The sequence below is a fragment of the Tamandua tetradactyla genome, chromosome 1 (genome assembly GCF_023851605.1).
Source record: "Tamandua tetradactyla isolate mTamTet1 chromosome 1, mTamTet1.pri, whole genome shotgun sequence".
NCBI lineage: Eukaryota > Metazoa > Chordata > Mammalia > Pilosa > Myrmecophagidae > Tamandua > Tamandua tetradactyla.
In genome coordinates this window covers 139,792,838-139,818,908 of record NC_135327.1, presented here as the reverse complement: position 1 = coordinate 139,818,908, position 26,071 = coordinate 139,792,838, and the positions used below count along the sequence as shown (strand labels likewise).

The window sequence follows — 26,071 nt, the reverse complement described above, 5'->3', positions numbered from 1 at the left end:
ATGGCTATTATAAACATGTCTTACTGACTTTTCTCAAATCTTTTCTTCTTCTTGGAATAAGCTCACCTTTTGCTCATTCTGGTAAAATCATACTTTTGCCTTAGGACCCAGCTAAAATGTTATCACTTGGGTAGGACCTTCTACAACCCTGCTAAACAGATTTAGTATACTGCCTCCTTTTTGGTCTTATCACACCTTCCTGGTACTATTCATATTTTCCCATTACCTGATTTTTTTCCTGTCTACTCTACTAGCTTGTGAATGCATATAGAAGGAACATCTCCTATTTATGGGATTTGTATCCTTAGCATCGAGAAAGGTGCATGGAGCACCCAGGAGGTGTTTGAGGGATTTTTGTGGAATTGAAGTGAAACCACAAAGAGCTGCCCCTTCTAGTTTGTGACTCTAGTGAACTGGCTCAGATCCCCTCACCCATATGGAATACAGACTAGTTCAAATGAATTACACAGCAACCACAAACATTTGTTTTTTCAGAAGTAGAAAGCAATACTCTTCTTCAAACCATGCTCACTGGATTAGATTTCACCAATGATTATTACATGGCTTTATAAATTTCTAGCATGTTGTGACTTTCTCCTTTATGTCATAACTTAGCTTTCCCTGCTTAACACATTATCACTGCTAGACACTTTAGAGAAATGATACATTGTTTTTTAGACATCTTCAAGGAATGATTGTGATGATATGCCCATACACATATATATATGTGTGCATATTTATCTCATTGCATGTTAACAGTAGGGTTAATTAAATAACTCAGTTTATAATACTGTGTTTCAAGCTAAACTTAAATCGATCCTGAGCAGCAAATAGCAGGGCCATTGACAATTGGGAAAATAAATTTAGAAAAATATTCCAGACAGCAAACTTAAAAAACTTTGTGGAGACATGCTTAGCCATGGCTATGACACTGTGAATGAGTAAAATCAAGCCAGAATTGAGAAATGTGTTAGTCTGATTCATGCTTATATCTTGACTGTGGGGACTGAGTATGAGTATCAGTTTCTGCTGAAAAGCCAAACTGGCATTTTAAAATCCCACTCCAATTAAATTGTGGCATGGCCACAGGTCCACGGGATTTGACAGTAGAAAGTAGGCTGTTCTAGGAATGTGTTAGAAGTGTGAAAGGTTGCTTGGATCATATTTGCAAGGCTACCATCTCCATTCTCCATATAAAAAAATATATATATACATTTTTTTTCCCTGAAGATTTTTACCAAATAGTATCCTAACATATAACCAACACTTGAGAATGTTCATTTTGAACTAAAAGTGGTGAATATTATTTGGATACGAAGTTACGACTTCTTTCAAAAAAGTATTCACAACTGGGCTTTTTTTGAACTTGCTGCATCTCTGAGTATGGGAGAAGGAAAGTAGAAGGTGCAGTCCTGACTGGACAGCTACCACAAAGCAGGCTGGGTAAATGCTCACGATGCCCAGTAGCGTTGCGTTCTAAGGGCTCGAGTGTCTAGCTACTGTGGCTCTCTTTCTGTCTGGTGCAAATAATGGTGGCCAAGGATGGTGTTTTCCAAAGTTGGGCTGAGAAGAAATACATTTACTCATTTGCACTGAATCCCAGGAAGGATTTTCTGTAGTGTGTGGGTCAGAACTCAGCTAGTGCTGCTTCTATTGTGCTCCTCCAAACCTTCCTTCCTGCCGGGGCCATTCTAGGCTGGCCCCTGGAACTCAGTGGATCTCAAATTTTCATGAACACACAAATCCTATCCTTATCAGTTATCGGTATTTTTCCAGCACTTTAGCACTAATTAGACAAGTTACTATGAAAGAGGGAGCAATATACATTAATTAAAAACATATGCAAAACCAAAGCTCATCAGAGAAAGATAATATTCATGCAGATTTTACAAACCGTGTCTTTAGGGTGGCCCAATAAGTAGAAATATGGGGACCCATGCTTGTCACTTTTCATGCACATGGAGAGACTGGAAGGTACGATTCCTAAAGGAAGGGGAGGAACAGCCTAGGACCAATCATTAGAATTAACAGAACCAGTGACAAAGATATATTATTACTGTTAGAATCAAGATTGCTTAGTATGTTTTAGAGCAGTCAAATAAAAATTATCTAAGTAGCAAGAATAAAGACTTTAAGTAAAGCTAACCCTATCAAGCATGCAGCAAGTGGAATTAGTAAAAGACTGAGCTACATGTGTATTTCAGAAGCAGGTTTTTTCTCAAAATATCAAGGGCATCCTGAGATGCTTTTAGGGAGCCAAAAATCTTAATAAAACTAGTAATAATTATGTCAGAATTCTTTGAGCATTTTAATGGTATTGACCATCATTTGAGACTCAGTCACAGTAATCATTTCTAAATTTAAAAAAATTCTAAACATAAAGAAACATGGTGTCCTTGTGTTTATATTTATGTTTTCTTTAATAATCTCATAAATTCTTATAGTTCCCTTTGCCTCAGACAATTTGCTTAGTTATATTCAAAGTTCACAGTTGACTTGCCAGCTGTAATTGCCTGCAGACAAAAAATAAAACTGAAAAATGCATCAACGTCTTGCCTGAGATGACTTGTTCTACTCTGCTGTACTCACCCAACCATGTCTGTGATTTGAAACCAATCTCTTAGCAGCCATCTTGGTCTGCATCTGAGTCAGGGCATGGACTACGGTTCTTTCCCTACATAAGGACAGGAACTAGAGATTCTGGAATATCTGGGTCAATAATCTTCAAGTGAACGGGCCACTAGGAGATGATGCAACAACTAACTGTTCCTTGCAAAGCCTGCTGCTGTGTTCTCTCCGCTCTGCACAGAGTGAGGTAAAGGGGAGACATGCCAGTTGTCTAGCTAATGTGATCAGAAGAGCTTAGTCCAAGCAGCTCTGACATTTTGAGGTCTGATTCCCTCTTTGCCAGTGTACAATGATGATATTCCGCATATTCTTGCCTGACTTGCTTCCCACCTGGTGCTGTGTACACGTGCCTCCAGTATACAGAATGGAACAGCACTCAGCACAGATGGTGGACTACGCTGCAGCAGGTGTTTTCTGAGGGAGCATGGTAGTGTGCACCTGAGGAGGAGAGAAAAGGGGAAGAACTAATACCTTGAGGTTAAATGGAAGGTAGAACCTCTCTGTGATAAGGAAGCTAATGCTTCACTGTGAATGTCAGAAGTGGAAATTAAATTTCAGGATTTATTAATTGAGTTTATCATTTAGCCCTGCCAAGATGTGAATAATCTTGTGCAGAAATGATCAAGCTGTTTTAGTGTCCTACAGAGAAGGCTCGTGTTTGGTTTTAAATGTAGCCTTTACTGGGCATGAAAGATACACGTGCTAGAAGGACTCATGCCCAGAAGGTCAAATAAAAGAGCCTAAGACATGGTGAAAATAAATTGCCCTGAGGCCTGGAGTAGCCACTGCGGGGAAACGTGCACAATGGAGAACCGCATACCGTGTGCCGGGTATACGTAATGCATGCGTTATGAGTGGACGGGTCCAGTGCTGAACCCAGGGTCCTGGTGAGGCTCTGCTGCAGAGACTGAGCTGAAAAGAACAGAGGCTTTCTGTAGAACCGTCAACATGGGTTATTCCTTAGGCGAGTGTTTGAACCACATTATAGTTAATATTTGTTTTTGTCTGGGCTAAGCATGTGTTTGCTGTTCTACTAAAAAAAATCTTGAACCCAAACAGCACACTGAAGAATGTGAGGTTCTGAGTCTGTAGAGATTTTGCTACATTTAACCAAAGCATAAAACTCAAGCCTGGTGTAAGGTATTATATGATTTCATCTTTGATCCTGACTGCAGGAGTTGTTACAAAGAAATATTAGGAGGTCTTTGCCAGAACAGAATCTCAGGGACAAATCTATCTTTGAACAAGGCTCTGTTGGCAGAATTCACGAATAACAAAATCAGGCCTGATGGACTCGTTATCTCTTGTCACTAGAAATGAGGAGTTTAAAGAACGTGAGTTTAAAAATTAAATCCAGGTTGGGCCATGGTAACTCAGTGGCAGAGTTCTCGCCTGCCGTGCCCCAGACCCGGGTTCAATACCCGGTGCCCTGCCTATGCAAAAAAAAAAAAAAAAAAAAAAAAAGAATTAAATTCGGTGAGTTATTTGAGTAAGGAATACTATGATAGGGCTCTAGGTGCCACCATCTCTCACGGGATGCTTTAGAGACCTGAAGTTTGCTTGATGGGACCTATCCAACAATTTGTCTTAAGGAATTGGACTCCACTTTGAGCACCTAGACCACAGGGATTTATTGGCAACCCCCTTCATAGGGATCAAAACTCTCTCTGGAACATCTTTACTTAGAGGCAAGAGAAAATCAGACAGTGGGGAAAACAGCGTTGGTATTCAGCACCAGCATCATGAGAGGCCTACGAAGGGTTAGAAGGCTTATCTTGAATCACACTCTCTGCGGTGAGCCACAGTTCCGATTGTCGAAAAGGCCAGACATGGAAAATGGGAGAAAGAAGGGAGGAAAATCTAACCTCTTTTCTTTCTTTAAGTTTCAACGGCTGCAAGTTTAGAATGGAGAATGATTCAGCCTAGGTGGGCGAAGGAAAGAGTCAGGTTGAAGGAGTGGGGGCTAAGGGTGGGAGACAAGTGACATAAGAGAGCAATAAAAAGTAAAAATCCCTCATGGGCCCCGCCTTTACAGCAGAGCTAGAGGAAGCAGATCCAGCAATCTCCAGGGCATGGAATTCTCTGGGATGGCACTTTAGAAAACACAGAGTCCTCGGCTAAATCGACTCAATCAGAATCTCCAGAGTGTATGTGGAGAGTGAGAGGAGGGCATCTGTGTATTTAAAAGGTCTAGTTGCTGCTCTAGAACTGTCTGGTGTGTGTGTGTGTGTATGAGAGAGAGAGAGAGAGAGAGAGAGAGAGAGAGAGTTCTGATTCTGGATAAGGAACTGCTACTTTTTTCTCCCTTTCTGTATAATAAGTTTTTCTGACTCCCCACATTTTTTACTCCCTTGATCTTCCCCTCCCTTCCACGAGAGAAACATTCTCCTGAATTCTAATACCCTTACAGTAAGTATTCGGCAGTGTCTCCCCTAAGAAAGCTGACTTCTTTGGATTCTTGTGGAAACCAGCTTTCCAGGTGGAGGGCTCAGCTTCACATTGAGAGCTGGAAGGAAGTCTACTCATGAGAGGCCTAACTATGCCTCCCCAGGTCCAGCTCAGTGGTGGAGCGAAGAGCTTTGGCTTTCAGGATGCATGCATTTGGAATGATAGCTTTTCACTCATTCCTCTCCTCCAACAACTTAAGTTTTGGGGAATTGAGGGAGGCTGGACCTCAGGGAGCTAAATGCTTTGTTCTTGTGACATTTCTTTGCCATTACGGGGTCTAATATATTTTATCTGAGTCGTAAGTACCTAACAATGATGATTTGGTGGTGGTGGTGGTGTCAATTAATATATCCCTAAAGAAAAAAATGCATTTTGAAAATCATGTAAGAGTATGTAAAAGTTATTATGGTCCATGGGTTTCAATAAAGTGAAGAAATGTGATTTCACCCTCATCCTGAAATCACTTAAAATAATAAATGAGGTTTTGGCTGAGCAGTGGGGAAAGGAATTTCAGAGTTGTGTGTTCTTTATAAAAGCCTCTGTTTCTGGCTCCTTGAAATAGGAACTTACTGGAAATTTCATAACTGGAGAATTTCCTGAGGATGCCTAAGTGCTGCAGAGAGCAGTTTTGAACCTTTTAACCAGGAAGAAGAATCCTGTTCTATGCATGATGTAGCTCAGGGTTCTGCCAGATAGCCTGTCTCCTTTCCTGGGTGTTTTATCATTTTCTCTTACTCAGCAATAGGTGCTCTTGAGTGATTTGTGGAACCTCTCATGGAAAAGAATGATATGCTCAACCATGAATGTCAGAAGCTGAAATTAAATTTCAAAATTTATTATTGAAGCAAGCTGCCTCGTGCCCCATTAAAAATGCAGGTGAATTAGTGCAGAGGTTATGGAGCCATTTAAAGCTCTCAGAAATGTGGTCTCTAAGGAAGAGGGAAGGCAATGGAGACTTTCCCTTTGACTTTCATTATTGGGTCCCAAAGAAGCCCCAGGATACGAGGTTATAGTACTCCTGGTTCTTGTATGTGGCCGGCAGCCACAGAAGGGGAAGATTAACTGTTAGCAAGTTTGGTAGATGAATTTTTTGGCTCGCTAATTTGGAACTTAGAATAATTCAGGCATACTCTAAGCAGAAATTTACCCATATCCAACAAATCATTTCTTCAGAAAAAGTGACAAATGATTACTGTAATACCACACAAGGACTGCTTAACACACCTAAGAAGCCACGTGCTTTAACACTTTACATAGTACTATGTAATAAGTACATAGAATGTACTTATTATTGTACTTATTACATTCTATGAACAATTAATAAAATCCATTTCAATCCCCAGCAGGTACTTTGGGACCTTTTCATTGGTCACCACTTTGTTAGATTTGGTCATTACACATAGCCTCATTATTAGATTGTAATTTGAAGGCCAGGGTTGTCTTGCCTTAGGTGCCTGCATAGTGCTTTGCACACAGCAGGTGCCCAGGAACTCCTGGATTAGTTGATGAAATGTTAATTAGTTTAACTAATTTTATTAATCATAAGATCTGCCTTATATGGAATATTTGGTAGGATCTATTGTCTGGATGTTCGTTTGTTCCGGGGAAAGAAAGGACTTGAACAAATAATTGTAAAAAAGATTATAAGAGTATGCTTATAATGTTTATTTGCTAATGTATATTCTTGAAGTTGAGCACAAAGTAAACATTGCTTATTGCTATAAAAGTAGAGATCAGTACTGCTTATCCCGGTGCTCTGATAGAAATCATTTTTTTTAACTGACTAAATGAAGACCTTTAACTAAACAATTACTAGGCCTCATTTCTTTAAGCAATAGTCTCTAGCTCAGACGGATCATTTCTTTACTTACTTTGTATTAGTGCAGTCATATTATGCTTATAAAATGTAAGCAAGTTCATTTACCAAGGGCCTGTAATCAAGTTGAAATCGATTAAAGACACAATTGATTTTGAAAATGAAAGTGCAGAAAAAAGCATAATCCACCGATTTGCTACTTTTTCCCCTTTGCATGGACATTTGGTGTTGAATTATCATTGGGTCATTTATAGTGTGAGAATTCTGTTTCATCCTTTTAAGCTTGCCTATCTTCCTAAAACCATTGAGAAAAGCCTTATAAAGCCCTGTTGCTTTTAAAGAGAATAAGGAGGCCAGAGCACCAACTCAAGGTTGAAAAGCATATTTCTGCTTTGTGTTATTTTGGTCAAGTCTGAACAGCAGATATGACCGGAGAAATGCTCTTCACACCTGAACTGCTTGTATTGGAGAGATTTTTAATGCAATGGCACCTCTGTTTACCCCTTGGCATGGCCCTGGCTCTGTGGTTTCCGTTTAGAAATCAAAGTATGCTCTTGTTGTGTTCCCTGCATCCTAATGAAGGACACCGGTATTTCAAGGTAGAGAGCTAATTTGTAGAATTCATTCTTGTGCAGTTATAAAGTCATGATGCATGCTTCCTTTTTTTAACCCTTTTAGATTAAATCTAAATAGTAACACACAATGTTAAGGGGGGCACTGCTTTTGATGCCTCACCTTTTAATTCTTTTCTCAGAATGGTGGAGTGAAGTTTCCTTATTTCTGCTGCATGCTGAGGTATGTGTCTGGGGACCGGGGTACTCACACATTCTTTAGTGTTTATAATCAACAAATTCTCATCCTGAGGACTAGAGTAGAGCTGAAGTATCTATCTTCTGGACTTTACTTTCAAGGACTTAACTATAGAAGGAGCTTCTTCTTCAAAGCCCTTGTCGTTTTCTGATTCCCCTCGCTGCTGCAGACAGCCTCTGTGCAGGGGCACATTGGCTGCACTGATTGTTTCATGCCTGTGAGTTGACCAGGCTGTCATCTGATGATTCATCTTATAGTAATTATGGCTGGCAAATTGGCAGCATATTAAATCCTTTCCTTAGCTCACCTGGAGTCACACTGATCTTGTTTAGTCAGTAATCTGACAGCTTGCTCTTGGCATTTTTTTTCCCTTTAATTGTACCAGCGCTTATCTCTCTGTCACACATCAGTTTAAGAACTCAGAGGGAGAGCTTTGTATTTCTCTTGACTGAGATCAGCTTTTCCTTGACATGTCCAAAAGTCCAGATAAGGGTGTTGCTTCAAAGCTGTTCTAAATTCTGAATTCTCTAGGTAGCAGAGGCAGGGCTGGTGAGTATCACTTATAACCCTTGCACAGACCTTTGTCCTCTCATCTTCCCTTCTTCAAAGTCCACTATTTCCCAGGTCGGGCTCAGCCTGAACAGGTCCTTCACTGTTCCAGAGCAAGTATGTCACCTGTGGATACTGATAACCCTATTTAACAACTTTTTGAAGGATGGATTTTGCATGAAGTTTAGGATCTTAAAATTAAAAAGTTCACAAAGGGAACAAACACAGGATTACATTCACATTTGACATAAAAACCAGTTTTCCTGTGATTATGATGCATTTGGACAAAGTAGATTATGTTTTTGTTTTTATATCTTCTGGTAATCTCAGGCATTTTTATTTTGTTGTTATAGTTGCTATTATTTTGTTTAATTACCTCTCTCTTGTCAATTTTATTTACGAATACTGTGGTTTACCTTGGATAAAAATTTGTGCGTGTTTTTTTTTTATATAGCTTATTTTAACTGATGCTGCAGGACTTATAATGTTCCTTAACTGTGGACACTCCTTGTACTTTGGGATCATTTGTGTAGTCCATGAAAGAAACTTTATTGTTTTGCTCCTGGCACAGGAAATAGTTATCATATGTGGTAGTTTGAAGATGTATATACCCCAGAAAAACATGTTTTGTGGGCATTAACCCATGTACATAGGACCTTTTGTTGAGGGTACTACAATTAAGGTGTGACCCACCTCAAAAAAGAATGAATCAATCCGATTACTGGAGTCCTTTGTAAATTGAATGAATTCATATGAGAGAGAAAGCCACTGAAGCAAGAAGCTGAAATCAATGAAAACTGCAAGAGAAGGGACAGACCAGCAGATGCTACCCAATGCCTTGCCATGTGACAGAGGAGTCAAGGACTGCTGGCAGCCTGTCTTTGGGAAGAAAGCATTTCCTGGATAAGTCTTGATTTGGATATTTTTCTGGCCTCAAAACCATGGTTTGATTTGAAATATTTCATGGTACTTGCTTAAGCAGCCTAGGAAACTAAACATTGTTATCAGGCCAGAGACTGCTGTCCTTAGAAAGGTATGCTTACATTGGCCTTTGGCTGGTATCTGGGATTGTGGCTGCTAAACAGCTCCTCCATTGATATGAAACTGTCCCTAAACAATAAGGGTGGTTCACAGTGCCTGAACTTCTTGCATAAACAGTGGGTTTGTGATGAACATTACTTTCCTTTGGGGAATCAGGAATTTTGGCATGTGTTAGGCAGAAGTTGCCTGGCCTGATGAGCCCCGGATTAAAAACTTCAGTGCTGAACCTCTAATGGGCTTCCCTGGTAGAAACATTGCAAACATGTTGTTGCATTTTTGTTGCAGGAGGAAGAGTGTGCTCTGCCTGACCCCTTATGGGAGAGAGAAAGAGCACAAGGAATCCTGCACGCAGGTTCTTAGACATTCTGCCTGTTTCTTTTTCTCTTATGATATGGCTGTGTATCCTTACTGTATCCCTGCAATAAACCTTTTCTGTGATTACAACTATAGGCTGAGTTCTATGAGGCTTTCTGAATATAGGGGTCGGGTACCCCTTATACCCTCCCTTTTAGTCATTATAATATTGCAGAAATATCATTTGATGGCATTATCTCAAAGATGCTGACTGATCCCTAGTTTTCTTAGTTTGTCATGCATAACTGCATATTTCAGCTTAGATTTTCCTGAAGAACTAGTATTTAGTTTATGACTATTCTTTTACTTCCCCGAAGGAGATAGCTCTACCCCACAAAATTCTTTCTTTTGTGACATAATGTCTAAAGTCATTTTACAGTCAAAGTCCACGTCAGTGTAACATCAGAAGTAGCTGGCGAGATCTATCCTTTCCTGCAAGTATGATTCAATGTTATATTTTAGAAGAATATAAGGAATTTTGCAATGTTGCTATAGTTAATAATATTGATGACTGGCCCCTCACGTGTGTCCAGATATTTTGCAAACTCTCTGTTGGTTATCTTTATAACTTAACTTTAACCAGGTATATCTGGATAATGTTAGGAATCAATGGGAAGGGTGCACAGGTGGTTTGCTGGTAGAATGCTCGCCTGCCATGAGAGAGACCTGAGTTCGACTCCTGGCCTGCATACTCCAAAAAAAAAAAAAGAATTAATGTGAGAATGTTAACATGGCCTTGAATTTCTGTCTTTTTCAAAAACATGCTTTTATTTTTTCTTAAAGATGATCTGAGTTGGCTTCATACTTCTGCAGTACAATTTGAGTTATGCCGCAGGTCGGTCCATAGTGCTGCTCTAACTGCTCATTACAGACTAGCGGTTGGCGAGGTTGGTGCTGCAAATATGGACCAAATAATGATTCTACAAAACAATAAAAATCCAGGATAGCCATATTGTTCAGATTAATTTTTCAAAGATTACCATATTATAATAATAAGATAATATTAACTCTATGAAAATACTTCAGTATAGGTCGGCTCTTGCCAAGGAGTGAACTATACCTGTACAATGAGGTGTTTTTTAGAAGTGATAAAATCTCTCAGGTCACTGTGATATTTTTGAATCAGTTAAGGTTCTAGGGTGCAAAAAGTTATTTTATTCCCAGAGTTCAGATTCCTTACAAAGGGATCATTAGCGTGGGTGTCGAATGTGCTTATTTAGCAGGGTCAGGTCTGTGCTTATTGCTAATATTAATATTTAAAAATATTTCATTAGATCCATGCATCAAGGTTGGGAACCTGGGATGAAATATTTCCTTGGGCATAGAGTCAGCCCTGTGGAAATGTCTGAATGTTTCCTGACTCAATGTGAGGGCTTACCAGCCCTTTTTGTAGGCTTTGGGGCATGCACAAGACAATGAAAACAATACTTTTAAGGGCTTTGAATTCAGAGATTTCAACTGAACTCAGGACTACATCACCTGTTAAAAAAGGAAATGTTACTTAATTATTTAGCTAGCTTAGACCAAAAGCTTCATTTGAGAGGGAAAAGTATGATTTAGAGTTTTTGGCAGTAGAGGACAGAGGAATGAAAGTGAGGGCCAATTTATCCAAATCAGTAATCTACACTGAATTTGAGCTAATTATTCAGGTCCGGTCAGCAGTTAGATCCCGTTTCCTTAATGTGGACAGGTATCTTCCAGATTACTTCTTATTGATGTCTGTCCATCTCTGTCTCTTTCTGAAACTCCCTGAGATTGTTTAAAGATGACCTCAGGCTATGATGCTTCGTGTGTAAAGACTGCCCAGCAGTTTCTGACGCACTATGTATGCTATCAGCAGCATCTAAAATGGGCCACTGTGGTGGGAAGTAATAACTTTAAAGTCTTCTGAAAACAGATCTATGAATTAAAATGCACTTTAAAGCCTTTCTCAAAAGCATATAGGTATAAAACAGGGGAATGAAGTTTTGGGAAAATCCCTAAATGTCAAGGAGATGCAACGAACTGAGGTTTATGTTTTAAGGTTTACAACGTGAGGGTTTGTTCTGGTGCAGTTATAAATCCTAAGGGACAGCCTGATACATGAGCAATTTTAGGAAATAATTGATAAATTACTGTGGACTCAAATGATCAGAGGTCTATCATTACAAAAGTTCTAATGTATAAGTGGTGTTTGGATCTCCCAGAACACTCAGAGATGCCCTGAATGGCTCCACATTTGATATTTTAAACTTTACCTAGCTGAGGGGGCAAAAGAAAGAGCTCACAAACATATCCATCTTTTGCTTAAATTTGTAAATATATGAACATACATATATGTATATTTGTCTATTGGTAGCTAACTATATATTTAGATAGAAATAGAGAACTGACATAGTTTTATAAATAAAGCATAAGTGGGCGGGCCACGGTGGCTCAGCAGGTAAGAATGCTTGCCTACCAAGCCCGAGGACCTGGGTTTGATTCCCGGTGCCTGCCCATGTAAAAAAAATAAAAATAAAAATAAACAAATAAATAAAAAATAAAGAATAGGTGTTTACAGTACACAGAAGAAGCAGACAAAAGGTAAATCAAAACGTGAAACGCACCATACTCTGGGACCTGTCCCGTCCCTCGTTTCAGCAGTAGCCTCACTCTTCTTCCTCCAGATTTGATGAGTTCTATGGCTCTGGCGTGTGTCATGTCCCTTGTGCTTTCCCCATTGATTTCAATGATTTGATCTCCTATCTGTTAATTAAAAAAAAGTGAGTCAGCCAAAGATGATTTTACTCAAGTTTCATTTCCAACAGATTAAACAAGCAACCCTAGCTTGCCAGTTCCCAGAGACCATCTGAACAATTTGGTTGCAGCCAAATTAGAAGAGGCTAAACCCATCCTTGGTTGCACCCTGAATCTGAACATGAAACTTTATTTACGTTTATGAAAATTAAAATATTAGATCAAAGATGTATGGTGATGTGTCACAACATTTGGCCAGTATGGCAGAGGCTATTGTTAAACTATCTAGCTTATTATTATTTTTTAAACCAGGGAATAGCCTGATCCTAGAATCAAAAATAACCTGGCACCTTTGCTTTGAATCAAGAAGTAAATATTTTAAGGCCTCTTATTGAGAACAGTGCCAGTTTGGGGCTTAGAGCAGCATCTAATTCAGCATATTGGATGGTATGATTGATTTTTGTGCTTCTTTGAGAATTTTTTCTATGCATCACTTAAATTTCCCTGGGTGCTATTGTGATATTGCCTTCTTTGTAAACAGTGGTTGGTTGACATTCAAGTTTGATGATGAGTTTTCTATCACAGTCCCTTGAATTAAAAATGAGCTCCATTCTCTGCAAAAGACTAATGCCCTTAATATATCATTGCCATGTTCACATTTGATTGCCAGAAGCTGTTTAACCAATCCCTCTCCTGAATCATCAGAAATGCCTGGGTTCTGTAAGCAATTTCCATTTAGCCTTTGTTAACAGATATTTGAAATCAAAAGAGGTGCAACCAGGAGCACATCAGGTAACTCCCACAGTACCATTACTGTCAGGAAACTTTGATTTAAAATGTGTTTCCTTTTAGTGCAAGTCACTTAAGACAAATTAGCCAGGAAAAACCCAAGTTGCTTTGAAAAATGATGTTTTAGTTGGGTTCCTTAAACAAAGTAGATTTCAGTCTAAACGCTATAATGCAGACAAAATGGCAGAGAAGCGCTTTATAGCAGATTCAGATTCAGGGAAGCTGGTTTAGGGGCTGCAGAGTGTCCAAGAACAAGAACAAAAGGCTACCACCACAATGGCAAGAGGGCCTTAAAATAAGCACCCTTCCTCTCCCCCACCCAAGTGGAGAAAAGAGCAAAGTGTGTTTTAGCAAGGAAGTGACATGTTTAGGAGGCATCTCTACCTAAAGAAGATTCTACAAGGAGTAAGGATGGCAAAGGAATGAAGATAAAGACTTCCCTTTGTGTACTTTGTTGGCTTTGGAAGTATGGTTTTTGGGGGGCAGTGGAAGAGGTTGGTTTCACTGGCATGGGTTCCATATTCCACAGAAGAGCCAGGAAATAAGATACTAAATTAATTTAAGGCCAACGTTTGCAGCCTCTTTCCTTGGTTGTCCTCAATTATCTCCTCCCTATGAGGCAACTTGCCTGATGACACATATCTAAGTCAGTGTCAGGAATGTGACCGATTATCCATCTCCCACGGTCTCCATCCATGACTGAAACCTCACGGTACAGTATTAAATTGTAAGTGTGAAATGAGAGTTCCAAAGAAGTCACAGAGGGAGAGTCTGTGGCCAGACTGTCTCCTCAGATTCATATATCCAATTGCTAACAACTTCACCTGGATGTCCAACAGGCAGCTCCAAATCAATATCCCACAGACTGGGCTTACTATCCCCAAGCTGTATTTCCTATTAATTCTTAATCTTGGTTAATGGCACCACCATGCATCCAAGCCAGAAATCTGGGGTCATTCTAGAGTCTTATTTCCTAGGCTTCTCTGCATCTGTCCTTACCTAGTAGCATTTCCACTGCTAATAAGCTCTTCTGACTTTACTGCTGCTGCCTTTGTCCTGTCATTCAAAGAACATCCCTCTCCCACATCACATGTGAATCATTAAAGGAAATAAATTTAATAAGCCAATGAACAATTCACAGTCCTTCCAGGGGTGAAGAGAAAGACGGTTATGACTCTGATGTAACCTTCTCTTCTATACTATCTCCATCACAGAAATAATGTTTACTGAGCTATGCTATTAAAATGAAACTTTTTTGTTTCATATTAAATATATAAATATATAAAATATAAAAAAACTTTTTTTATATTGTCTATACCTGTTACAGTTCCCGGCAAGAAGGCCTGTGGTTAAGACAGTTGAATAGATGAATACTAGGTTTGCTTTTCAGTTATAGTAGTTAAAGCTTTCTTGAAATACCGCCTTAAAGTTTCTTAGTGAAACCATAACAATTTCAATAGTACTAACAGGAGACCAAATTAGGTTTCAGTAATACTGACTCATAAAAACTGTTTGAGATAGGTAGTTCTGGGACACCAATAACAAATATTTGAGAGAAGGTGGAATGAAGGCTGATTCTGAATAAAATCAAAAAGTGCCAGAAAAATATCAGAATTAGGGTCTTCATTGCAGCCTGCCATTGGTGTCATTGCTGAATGCTTGACAGCAGGAATATGGGCCTGTAATGGCTTTATTGGGACAAAGGATAGGCTGATTATCAACTTGATTGTATGATCTTTAATATTTGATAGCTGAATTTTTTTTACAATTAACTTTGTTAGATACTGTCTAATACCCATTACAGTAAAAGTATTTTCCAAGGTGTTACCCTGGGTGTTTTGGTTAATCTTCCCATTTCTTCCATTAGATCTGTGATTGAATTAGACAAGATCTAAGTACCTATGATAGGACCTGGCTCTTGTCATAAGCTGCTATGCAAAGTGATCTCAGCAAGGCACAAGAGCTCATTAAGTCAGCAGGTTTGTCCAGAAGGGAAATTTCAAACCCAAGTGGAAGATGAAACATATGTCTGTGAACATCAAAACTCTAGGATTTGGCTTCTGGATGAATTAGGTGGTTTCAGAAGATGTTCCAGGTGCTGTTTCCCCACAGAATTTTTGAATAACTAGCACAAACTGGCAGAGCCATCTTCCTCAAAACTCTGGAGGACAGTTAAAGGCTTGCAGCAATAGGCAGGTGCTGAATCAAGAAAATACAGCTTTAAGAACAGTTGGAGGAGCTCCTGGTGTCCTTGCTGGCCCTTCTTCCACTTTCTCCCCAGTTGGTGTGGAGCCAGCCTGTACTCCCGTTGTGGTTCCCTGACTCTCTTCTAGAGAAAGCAGAATAGCTTTCTGAAAGACTCAACCAGGAAACTCTTCTCTGGCTTACCCTCAAAGTACTTGCCTTGCAGGTAGATGCAGCGTGTAGGTCCTAAAGCAGCAGAAGAAACAATGAAATTGAAGTAGCTGGGGAAAAGAATTACCTGCTTTAAGAAGTACAATAGGGAAAACTACCTAATTCATTCTATGAAGCCAACATCACCCTCATACCAAAACCAGGCAAAGATATTACAAAAAAAGAAAACTACAGGCCAATCTCTCTAATGAATATAGATGCAAAAATCCTCAATAAAATTCTAGCAAATTGTATCCAACAACACATTAAAAGAATTATACATCATGACCAAGTAGGATTCATCCCAGGTATGCAAGGATGGTTCAACATAAGAAAATCAATTAATGTAATACACCACATCAACAAATCAAAGCAGAAAAATCACATGATCATCTCAACTGATGCAGAGAAGGCATTTGACAAGATTCAACTTCCTTTCCTGTTGAAAACACTTCAAAAGATAGGAATACAAGGGAACTTCCTTAAAATGATAGAGGGAATATATGAAAATCCCACAGCTAATATCATACTCAATGGGGAAAAATTGAAAACTTTCCCCCTAAGATCAGGAACAAGACAAGGATGCCCACTATCACCACTATTATTCAACATTGTGTTGGAGGTTCTAGCCAGAGCAATTAGACAAGAAAAAGAAATACAAGGCATCAAAATTGGAAAGGAAGAAGTAAAACTATCACTGTTTGCAGACGATATGATACTATACGTCGAAAACCCGGAAAAATCCACAACAAAACTACTAGAGCTAATAAATGAGTACAGCAAAGTAGCAGGCTACAAGATCAACATTCAAAAATCTGTAGCATTTCTATACACTAGTAATGAACAAGCTGAGGGGGAAATCAAGAAACGAATCCCATTTACAATCGCAACTAAAAGAATAAAATACCTAGGAATAAATTTAACCAAAGAGACAAAAAACCTATATAAAGAAAACTACAAAAAACTGCTAAAAGAAATCACAGAAGACCTAAACAGATGGAAGGGCATACCGTGTTCATGGATTGGAAGACTAAATATAATTAAGATGTCAATCCTACCTAAGCTGATCTACAGATTCAATGCAATACCAATCAAAATCCCAACAACTTATTTTTCAGAATTAGAAAAACCAATAAGCAAATTTATCTGGAAGGTCAGGGTGCCCCGAATTACTAAAAACATCTTGAGGAAAAAAAACGAAGCTGGAGGTCTCGCGATGCCGGACTTTAAGGCATATTATGAAGCCACAGTGGTCAAAATAGCATGATATTGGCATAAAGATAGATATATCGACCAATGGAATCGAATAGAGTGTTCAGATATAGACCCTCTCATCTATGGACATTTGATCTTTGATAAGGCAGTCAAGCCAACTCACCTGGGACAGAACAGTCTCTTCAATAAATGGTGCCTAGAGAACTGGATATCCATATGTAAAAGAATGAAAGAAGACCCGCATCTCACACCTTATACAAAAGTTAACTCAAAATGGATCAAAGATCTAAACATTAGGTCTAAGACCATAAAACAGTTAGAGGAAAATGTAGGGAGATATCTTATGAATCTTACAACTGGAGGTGGTTTTATGGACCTTAAACCTAAAGCAAGAGCACTGAAGAAGGAAATAAATAAATGGGAACTCCTCAAAATTAAACACTTTTGTGCATCAAAGAACTTCATCAAGAAAGTAGAAAGACAGCCTACACAATGGGAGATAATATTTGGAAATGACATATCAGATAAAGGTCTAGTATCCAGAATATATAAAGAGATTGTTCAACTCAACAACAAAAAGACAGCCAACCCAATTACAAAATGGGAAAAAGACTTGAACAGACACCTACCAGAAGAGGAAATACGGATGGCCAAGAGGCACATGAAGAGGTGCTCAATGTCCCTGGCCATTAGAGAAATGCAAGTCAAAACCACAATGAGATATCATCTCACACCCACCAGAATGGCCATTATCAACAAAACAGAAAATGACAAGTGCTGGAGAGGATGCGGAGAAAGAGGCACACTTATCCACTGTCAGTGGGAATGTCAAATGGTGCAACCACTGTGGAAGGCAGTTTGGTGGTTCCTCAAAAAACTGAATATAGAATTGCCATACGACCCAGCAATACCATTGCTAGGTATCTACTCAAAGGACTTAAGGGCAAAGACACAAACGGACATTTGCACACCAATGTTTATAGCAGCGTTATTTACAATTGCAAAGAGATGGAAACAGCCAAAATGTCCATCAACAGAAGAATGGCTAAATAAACTGTGGTATATACATACGATGGAATATTATGCAGCTTTAAGACAAGATAAACTTATGAAGCATGTAATAACATGGATGGACCTAGAGAATATTATGCTGAGTGAGTCCAGCCAAAAACTAAAGGACAAATACTGCATGGTCCCACTGATATGAACGGACATTTGAGAATAAACTTGAAATATGTCATTGGTAACAGAGTCCAGCAGGAGTTAGAAACAGGGTAAGATAATGGATAATTGGAGCGGAAGGGATACAGACTGTGCAACAGGACTAGATACAAAAACTCAAAAATGGACAGCACAATAATACCTAATTGTAAAGTAATCATGTTAAAACACTGAATGAAGCTGCATCTGAGCTATAGGGTTTTTTTTTTTTTACTATTATTACTACTTTTATTTCTTTTCTCTATGTTAATATTTTATATCTTTTTCTGTTGTGTTGCTAGTTCCTCTAAACCGATGCAAATGTACTAAGAAATGATGATCATGCATCAATGTGATGATGTTAAGAATTGCTGAGTGCATATGTAGAACGGTATGATTTCTAAATGTTGTGTTAATTTCTTTTTTTTTCTTTTTTTCCGTTAATAAAAAAAAAATAAATTAAAAAAAAAAAAAAAAAGAAGTACAATAGCGTACCCACAGGGGGAGTCTTTATCATGGGCAGAAGAGGGGGCATTGGGATTCCTGTAAATGGGGGAATTCCTAAGGCCACAAGTGAGCACAAACCTAGGACAGAGCCCAGAAAAAACAGGGAGGAACTGTACTTCACTTTTGCTTTGGGCTGTTCTTGATAGGAGGGCTAACCTCTGAATGCAGAATGAATTTGCAAGGACTATGAAATGTGATTTTGCCTTGGTTTGTTTTTGCTAGCTATTGGCATTCAAGGATTTCTATGTTGTATCACTAACTGTATATAAACTTAGGAAACAGAGAGCTCAGGCACTAAATTCCAGAGTTAACACTTTAAAATAAAATGTACAGTGTACAATTAAAGATTATAAGATGATTAAAAAAATAGGAAATGTGATAAAAATCCAGAAACAACCAATGCAGAAAACCAGTTTGGGTACACCAGACAGAGACCTTAAAATAATGATCCTCAAAATGCTCAAGGAGATAAAGAAACACATGGGGACAGAATTAAAAGATACTAGGAAAATGGGGTGAATGAATAATATGAGAAACTTGGAGAAATTTCAAAAAGGAACAAAACAGAATTACTGGAGTCGAAGACCACAATAACTGAAATGAAAAAAACACACAACAACAACACTGTAGAGGGTTTCAATAGCAGACTGAAACTTGCAGAAGAAAGAAGCAGTGAATTCAAAGACAAGAAAATCAATATGATTCAAGCTGAGGAGCAGAAAAAGCAAAGAATGAAATAAAGTGAACAAAACCTAAGAGAGCTGTGGAAAATCATTATATATTCATTATGGGAGCTCCAGAAGGGGAGAAGAAGTATTCAAATAAATAATGGCAGAGAACTTTCTAAATGTAATAAAAGACCTGATTATACATATTCAAAAAGCCCAATAAATACCGAACAAGATAAACTCAAAGAGAATCGTTCCCAGACACACTGCAGTAAAACCACTGAATGCGAAGGACAAAATGAGAGTTCTGAAAGCTTCAAGTGAAAAGTAACATGTTATATACAAGGAGTCCTAATAAGATTTAGTGCTGATTTCCCATCAGAAAACACAAAGACAATTAGGCAGACAGTGCAAATTCATATTAAAATGCTGAAAGAAAAAAAAAGTCAAGACTTTTATGTCTGGCAGACTGTCAGAAATGAGGGGAAGATTAAGACTTTCCCAGGTAAACAGAAGCTGAGGGAGTTTGTCACTACTAGACCTATCTTATAAGGACTGTTAAAGGAAGTTTCTTAGACTAAAAGGAAGGGACAATGATAGTGAATTGTAGTGGTATCAAGAAATAAATACCTCCATTAAAGGTAATCATATGGGCAATTATAAATGCCAGTACTATTGTATTGTATTGTATTTTTCAATAGGTAATACCATTTTTTATTTCCTACAGGTTTTAAAATGAAAATGCGTAACAGGTAATGACAAATCTATAGTTTGGGACACACAAAGTACAAAGAGAATTTCTAACATACAACACAAAAACAAAATGGGTATGGGAACAGAGTGTATGTATATGCTATTGAAGTTAAGTTGGTATCAAATCAAACATGATTGTTATAAAATCAGCATTTTAAGGGTAAGCTTCTTGGTAACCATAAATAAAATATCTGAAACATATATGCAGAAAGAAATGAGAAGGGACTCAAAATGCTATACTACAAAAGATAAAATAAATATGAAAGTAGGCACTAACAGATCAATTAAGGGACAACAAGGTAGAAGACATACAAAACAAATAGAAAAATGGCAGAAGAAAGTTCTGTATCTCTATAGAGATTGGCAGAATGGATCAAAAAGCACGACTCAACTATATGCTGTTACTAAGAGACTCACCTTGAATTCAGACATACAAGTAGGTTGAAAGTGAATGGGCGGAAAGAATATACCATGCAAATAGTCATCAAAAGAGAGCTGAGGTACTTATACCAATATCAGATAAAATAGATTTTAAGTAAAAAACTCTTACGAGGGCCAAAGAAGGTCACTATATACTGTTAAAGGAGTCAATTCAACAAGAAGACATGGCAATTATAAACATATATGCATCTATCAGCACAGTACCAACATATATGAAACAAATATTGGCTAGCTCATTTGAAAGGAAAAATAGAGGATTCTACCTTAATATTAGGAGAATTCCCTACATCACTTTCAATAATGGTTAGAACATTTAGACAGAAGATCAACAAGGAAGTAAAAGATTTGAACAATACTATAAACTAACTAGTCATAACAGATAAATATATATATAATTTCACCCAAAAGCCGCAGAATACACATTCTTCTTTAGTGAACATAGGTCATTCACCAGGAGAGACCATATGTGAAGTCACAAAACAAATCTCAATAAATTAAAAAATATGGAGATCATAAAATGTATCCTCCCTAAACATATTGGAATGAAACTAGAAATGGATAATGGAGGGAGAACTGGAAACTTCCTGAATATGTGCAAATTAAACATACTCATAAGAAGTGGAATATCTCATCAGACCACTAACAAGTAAACAGATTGACTCAATCATCAAGGACCTCTCAAAAAAGAAAAGTGAGGCTCAGATGGCTTTACTGTTAAATTTTACTAAACATTCTTCCAAGGAGAATTTCTCACAAGAAATTGAAGAGGAGGGAATCTATTCTAACTCATTCTATCCAGCTGTCATCACTCTAATTCCAAAGGCAGATAGAGATACAATAAGAAAAAAAAATTATAGTATAATACCTCTTATGATTATAGATGCAAAAATCCTCAACAAAATACTAGCAAATCAAATCCAATGTTAAAAAGAATTACATTACAATAATCATACATCACGATCAAGTTAGATTTATCTCAGATATACAAGGGTGGTTCAACATAAGGAAATTGATTAATGTAATAAACCACATCAATAGAACAAAGAAAGAAAGCCATGATCATCTCAATTGATATAAAAAAGACATCTGACAGTCTCCAGCATACTTCCTAATAAAAACACTCAGAAAACTAGGAATAGAAGGAAACTTCTTCGTATGATAAGGGCATATATTAAACGCTCTCTGCTAACATCATACTTGTGCCTGTTTGGAGCTACTGTTACCCCAGAAAAGCCATGTCCTTTAATCCTCATTCAATATTGCTGGGTGGGATCTTTTTTATTATTTCCATGGAGATGTGACCTACCCAATTGTGGGTGGTAACTTTTGCTTAGATGGTTTCTATGGAGATTTGTCTCCACCCATGCAAGGTGGGGTCACTTACTGGAGCCCTTTAAGAGGGAACCATTTTGGAAAAAGCTTTAGAGCCAACAGAACCAACACAGCCCATACAGCCAGAGACGTCTGAAGATGAAGAAAGAGAATGCCACTGGGGAAGATGTTTGAAATGAGAAACCAGAGATTGCAGCAGACATTGTCATGTGCTTTTCCAGCTGACAAAGGTGTTCTGGACCCATCAGCCTTTCTTGAATCAAGGTATCTTTTCCTGGATGCCTTACTTTGGACATTTTCATGGTCTTAGGACTGTAAACTTGCAACTTAATAAATCCCACTTTTTAAAAGCTATTCCATTTCTGATATATTGCATTCCAGAAACTTTTATCCCATTGTGATCAGAGAAAGTGCTTTGAATAATTTCAATGTTTTTAAATTTATAAAGACCTGTTTTGTGCCCCAGCATATGATCTATCCTGGAGAATGTTCTATGAATGCTAGAGAAGAATGCATATCCTGTTGTTTTGGGGTACAATGACCTACATATGTTTGTTAGGTCTAATTCAATTATCAAGTTGTTTAACTTCTCTATTTCCTTGTTGATCTTCTGTCTCATTGTTCTATCTATAGAGAAGAGTGGTGTATTGAAGTCTCCTGCTATTATTGCTGAAACAGCTATTGCTCCCTTCAGTTTTACCAGTGTCTGTCTCATGTACTTTGGAGCTCCTTGATTGGGGACATAAACATTTCTGATTGTTATTTCTTCTTGGTGAATTGTCCCTTTAATTAATATATAACATCCTTCTTTGTCTCTTATGATGTCTTTACATTTAAAATCTATTTTGTCTGATATTAGTATAGCTACTCCTGCTTTCTTTTGGTTACAACTTGCATGGAAAATCTTTTTCCATCCTTTCACTTTCAATCTATTTGTATCCTTGTGCCTAAGATGAGTCTCTTGTAAGCAGCATATAGCTGGATTACATTTATTAATCCATTCTGCCAATCTGTATCTTTTGATTGATAAGTTTAGTCTGTTAACTTTCAAAGTTATTACTGAAAAAGTATTTCTTGAATCTACCATCTTATCTTTTGGATTTTATTTGTCAGATCTATACATTCTTTTCCCTCTTTCTATCCTTTATGCTACCCTTACTGGTACTCTTCAATTCTGTGCCCTCCTCCAGGCCTGCCTTTCCTGTCTTTTTTTCAAGCGCAGAACTCCCTTTACTATTTCTTGTAGGGCTGGTCTTTTGTTGACAAATTCTTTCAGGATTTGTTTGTGAAAATTTTAATCTCTCCCTCCGTTTTGAAGGGCAATTTGGCAGGGTACAGAATTCTTGGCTGGCAGTTTTTCTTTCAGAATTTTAAATATATCATATCACTGACTTCTCACCTCCATAGTTTCTGCTGAGAAATCCACAAATAGTCTTATTGAGCTTCTCTTGTATGTGATTGTCATGGTTAGGGACACGTGTCAACTTGGCCAAGTTGTGGTACCTGTTTATCTGATTGGGCAAGCGCTGGCCTGTCTGTTGCAATGAGGACATTTCATAGGATTAGGTCATGATCACGTCAGCTGCATCCACAGCTGATTCCATTTGTAATCAGCCAAAGGGACGTATCTTCTGCAATTAGTGATGCTAAATCTAATCATGGGAAGCCTTTTAAGGAGGACTCAGAGGAGACAGGTTTCATTCCTGCTTTGGCTGGTGAGCCTCTCCTGTGGAGTTCATCCAGGCCATCCATCGGTGTCGTCGGCTTCGCAGCCTGCCCTGTGGATTTTGGACTCTGCATTCCTGTGGTCATGTGAGACACTTTTATAAATTTTATATTTGCAAGTGTTCCCTGTTGATTCTGTTCCTCTAGAGAACCCTAACTAATACAGTGATGTATTGCTTTTCTCTTGCAATTTCAAAATTCTCTCTTTGCCTTTGACATTTGACAATCTGATTAGTAAGTGTCTTGGAGTATGTCTATTTGGATTTATTCTGTTTGGGGAATGCTGCGCTTCTTGGATCTGTAATTTTATGTCTTTCATAAGAGATGGGAAATTTTCAGTGTTTATTTCCTCCAGTGTTCTTTCTGCTCCTCTTCCTTCCTCTTCTCCTTCTGGGATACCCACTGTTCTAGTTTGCTAGCTGCTAGAACGCAATATACCAGAAACAGAATGGCTTTTAAAAAGGGGAATTTAATAAGTTTTAAGTTTACAGTTCTAAGGCTGAGAAAATGTCCAATTAAAACAAGTCTATAGAAATGTCCAATCAAAGGTATCTGGGGAAAGATACCTTGGTTCAAGAAGGCCGATGATGTTCAGGGTTTCTCTCTCATCTGGAAAGGCACATGGTGAACACAGTCACAGTTTCTCTCTTGGCTGGAAGGGCACATGGCGAGCAAGGAATCATCTGCTACTTTCTCTCCTGGCTTCCTGTTTCATGTAGCTCCCCGGGAGGCATTTTCCTTCTTCATCTCCAAAGGTCATTGGCTGGTGGACTCTGCTTCTTGTGGCTATGTCGTTCTGCTCTGCTCTCTCTGAATCTCCCATTCTCCAAAATATTTCCTCTTTTATAGGACTTCAGAAACTAATCAAGACCCACCCAAATGGGTGGAGACATGCCGTCACCTAGTCCAGCTTAACAACCACTCTTGACTAAATCACATCACCCAGGGAGATGATCTGATTAGTTTCAAACATACAGTATTGAATAGGGAATGGGATCTTGATTAAAACATGGGTTTTCTAGGGGACATACATCCTTTCAAACCAGCACACCCACAGCATGTATGTTCATGTGCTTCATGTTGTCATTCAATTCACTGAAACCCTGCACATATTTTTCAATACTTTACCTTATATATTTTTCTGTGTGGCAGATTTCAGATGTCCAGTCTTCTAGTTCACTAATCCTTTTTTCTGCCTTTTCAAATCTATTGTTGTAAGTTTCCATTTCATTTTCATCTCTTCTGCTGTGCCTTTCATTCCTATAAGTTCTGTGATTTATTTTTTCAAACTTTCAGTTTCTTCTTTATGTTTGCCCATGTCTTCTTTATATCATCCCTCAACTTGTTGATTTGATTTTTGGTGAGATTTTGCATGTCTCTTCTAACATCCTGATTTAGTTCTTTCAATTCTTGTATCTCAGCTGAAGTGCTGGTTTGTTCCTTTGACTGAACCATATCTTCAGTTTTCCTAGCATGACTTGTTATTTTCTGCTAGCATCTAAGCATTTGATTTCCTCAATTAGTTTATTCTGGATGTAGTTTTCTCTCTTTTATCTAGGGTTTTCTTGCTGGATGGCTTTGTTCTTTGTCTGTTGTTTGATATTCAGTTCAACTTATTCTAGACATCTAGCATATACTCTGTTAGAGCAGAATTCTTCAGTTCTTGTTTTTATGTTTTTTGCCTTGCCTATATGGAGTTTTTTTTTTGAAGAGGGTCTCCTTAGATATTATCCATCCCAGTAATATTTTCCCAGACCAGACAGGCCCACATCTCAGAAGAGAGTAACCAGCATCAGTTTTCCCTGAGGATGAGCCCCAGCAGGTTGTTAGATTTTCCTATGAAGCCTCTAGACTCTGTGGTTTTCCTATCCTGTCCAGCATGTGGCACTTGTCTGCCTGTGGCTTCCCATCAGCATAAAGTGATGTAGTTCTTTCAATTTCAGCAGACTCTCCGTGTCAGGGGTGTGGTTGAGACAGGCTACAGTAGTAGGTAGGCTTTGATTGCTTCTGTTTTCCAGCCATTGGGGCCTGAATTCCTTAAGTAGGGCCTCCACTTGAGCTTGGCTCCACCCTCCTTTTTTTGTAGGAAAGATATGCACTTTAGGGAATTAAGCCCTTTCACTTGACAAGTTACTTTGTCTCTCAGACATGCCTTAGTTTTGTCCTTGCCTGGGGCAGTGCTGGAGCCTGAGAATGTTTGCAGTTCTATCTAATTAGCTGTTAAAAGGTTATAAAAAAAGGCAAAAAGGCTTTTCAGAGCTGGACCCCTGCTCCCTTAATTTGCCAATCAAGAGTTTGAATTGGTAAATGGCTCTATATATCCCCAGGATCTTGTGCCCCCTTTTCTTGGAATCTAGCCCCTTTCCAGTATTTTGTACTGTCCAACTAAAAAAGCCTCTGTTTTTTTTTTTTTTTTTTCATCCTCACCCCCTCTCTCTTGGGGCAAAAACTCCTGGTTCCTTTAATACTATTCCAGATTTACCTGTGCTTGGGGCCTGTTTTGAGTGGAAAGAATTTGTTAATTAATTATGCAACTGGAACTTGGTTGAGCTAAGCTCTTGCTACTAGTAGAGTCTATTTCCTTTCCCTTCAGGGAACAAACCTGCTATATCCATGGTGGAGGGGTACCAGCCTCCATGGCTTAGGAGACTTACAGTTCTGTGTGGGATCGCAGCTTTTCCCC

The 26,071-nt window shown here is 38.4% G+C and overlaps 1 protein-coding gene across 6 annotated transcripts in view; it reads right to left on the bottom strand.

Annotated features, from left to right (window-relative positions):
• The window catches only part of MAGI2 (membrane associated guanylate kinase, WW and PDZ domain containing 2), a 1,430,555-nt gene that overhangs the window by 35,996 nt on the left and 1,368,488 nt on the right, over positions 1–26,071 (bottom strand). For 2 of the 6 annotated variants that reach the window (XM_077153676.1, XM_077153920.1), the window contains 2 exons: positions 12,235–12,373; positions 1,895–1,983 (listed from right to left, as the gene is read on the bottom strand). In XM_077153676.1, the coding sequence (XP_077009791.1) occupies positions 1,895–1,983; positions 12,235–12,373 (228 nt within the window). Of the gene's footprint in view, positions 1–1,894; positions 2,006–10,400; positions 10,567–12,234; positions 12,374–26,071 lie in introns of those variants that run through there. The other 4 variants (XM_077153531.1, XM_077153591.1, XM_077153836.1 and 1 more) reach the window with 3 other exon arrangements.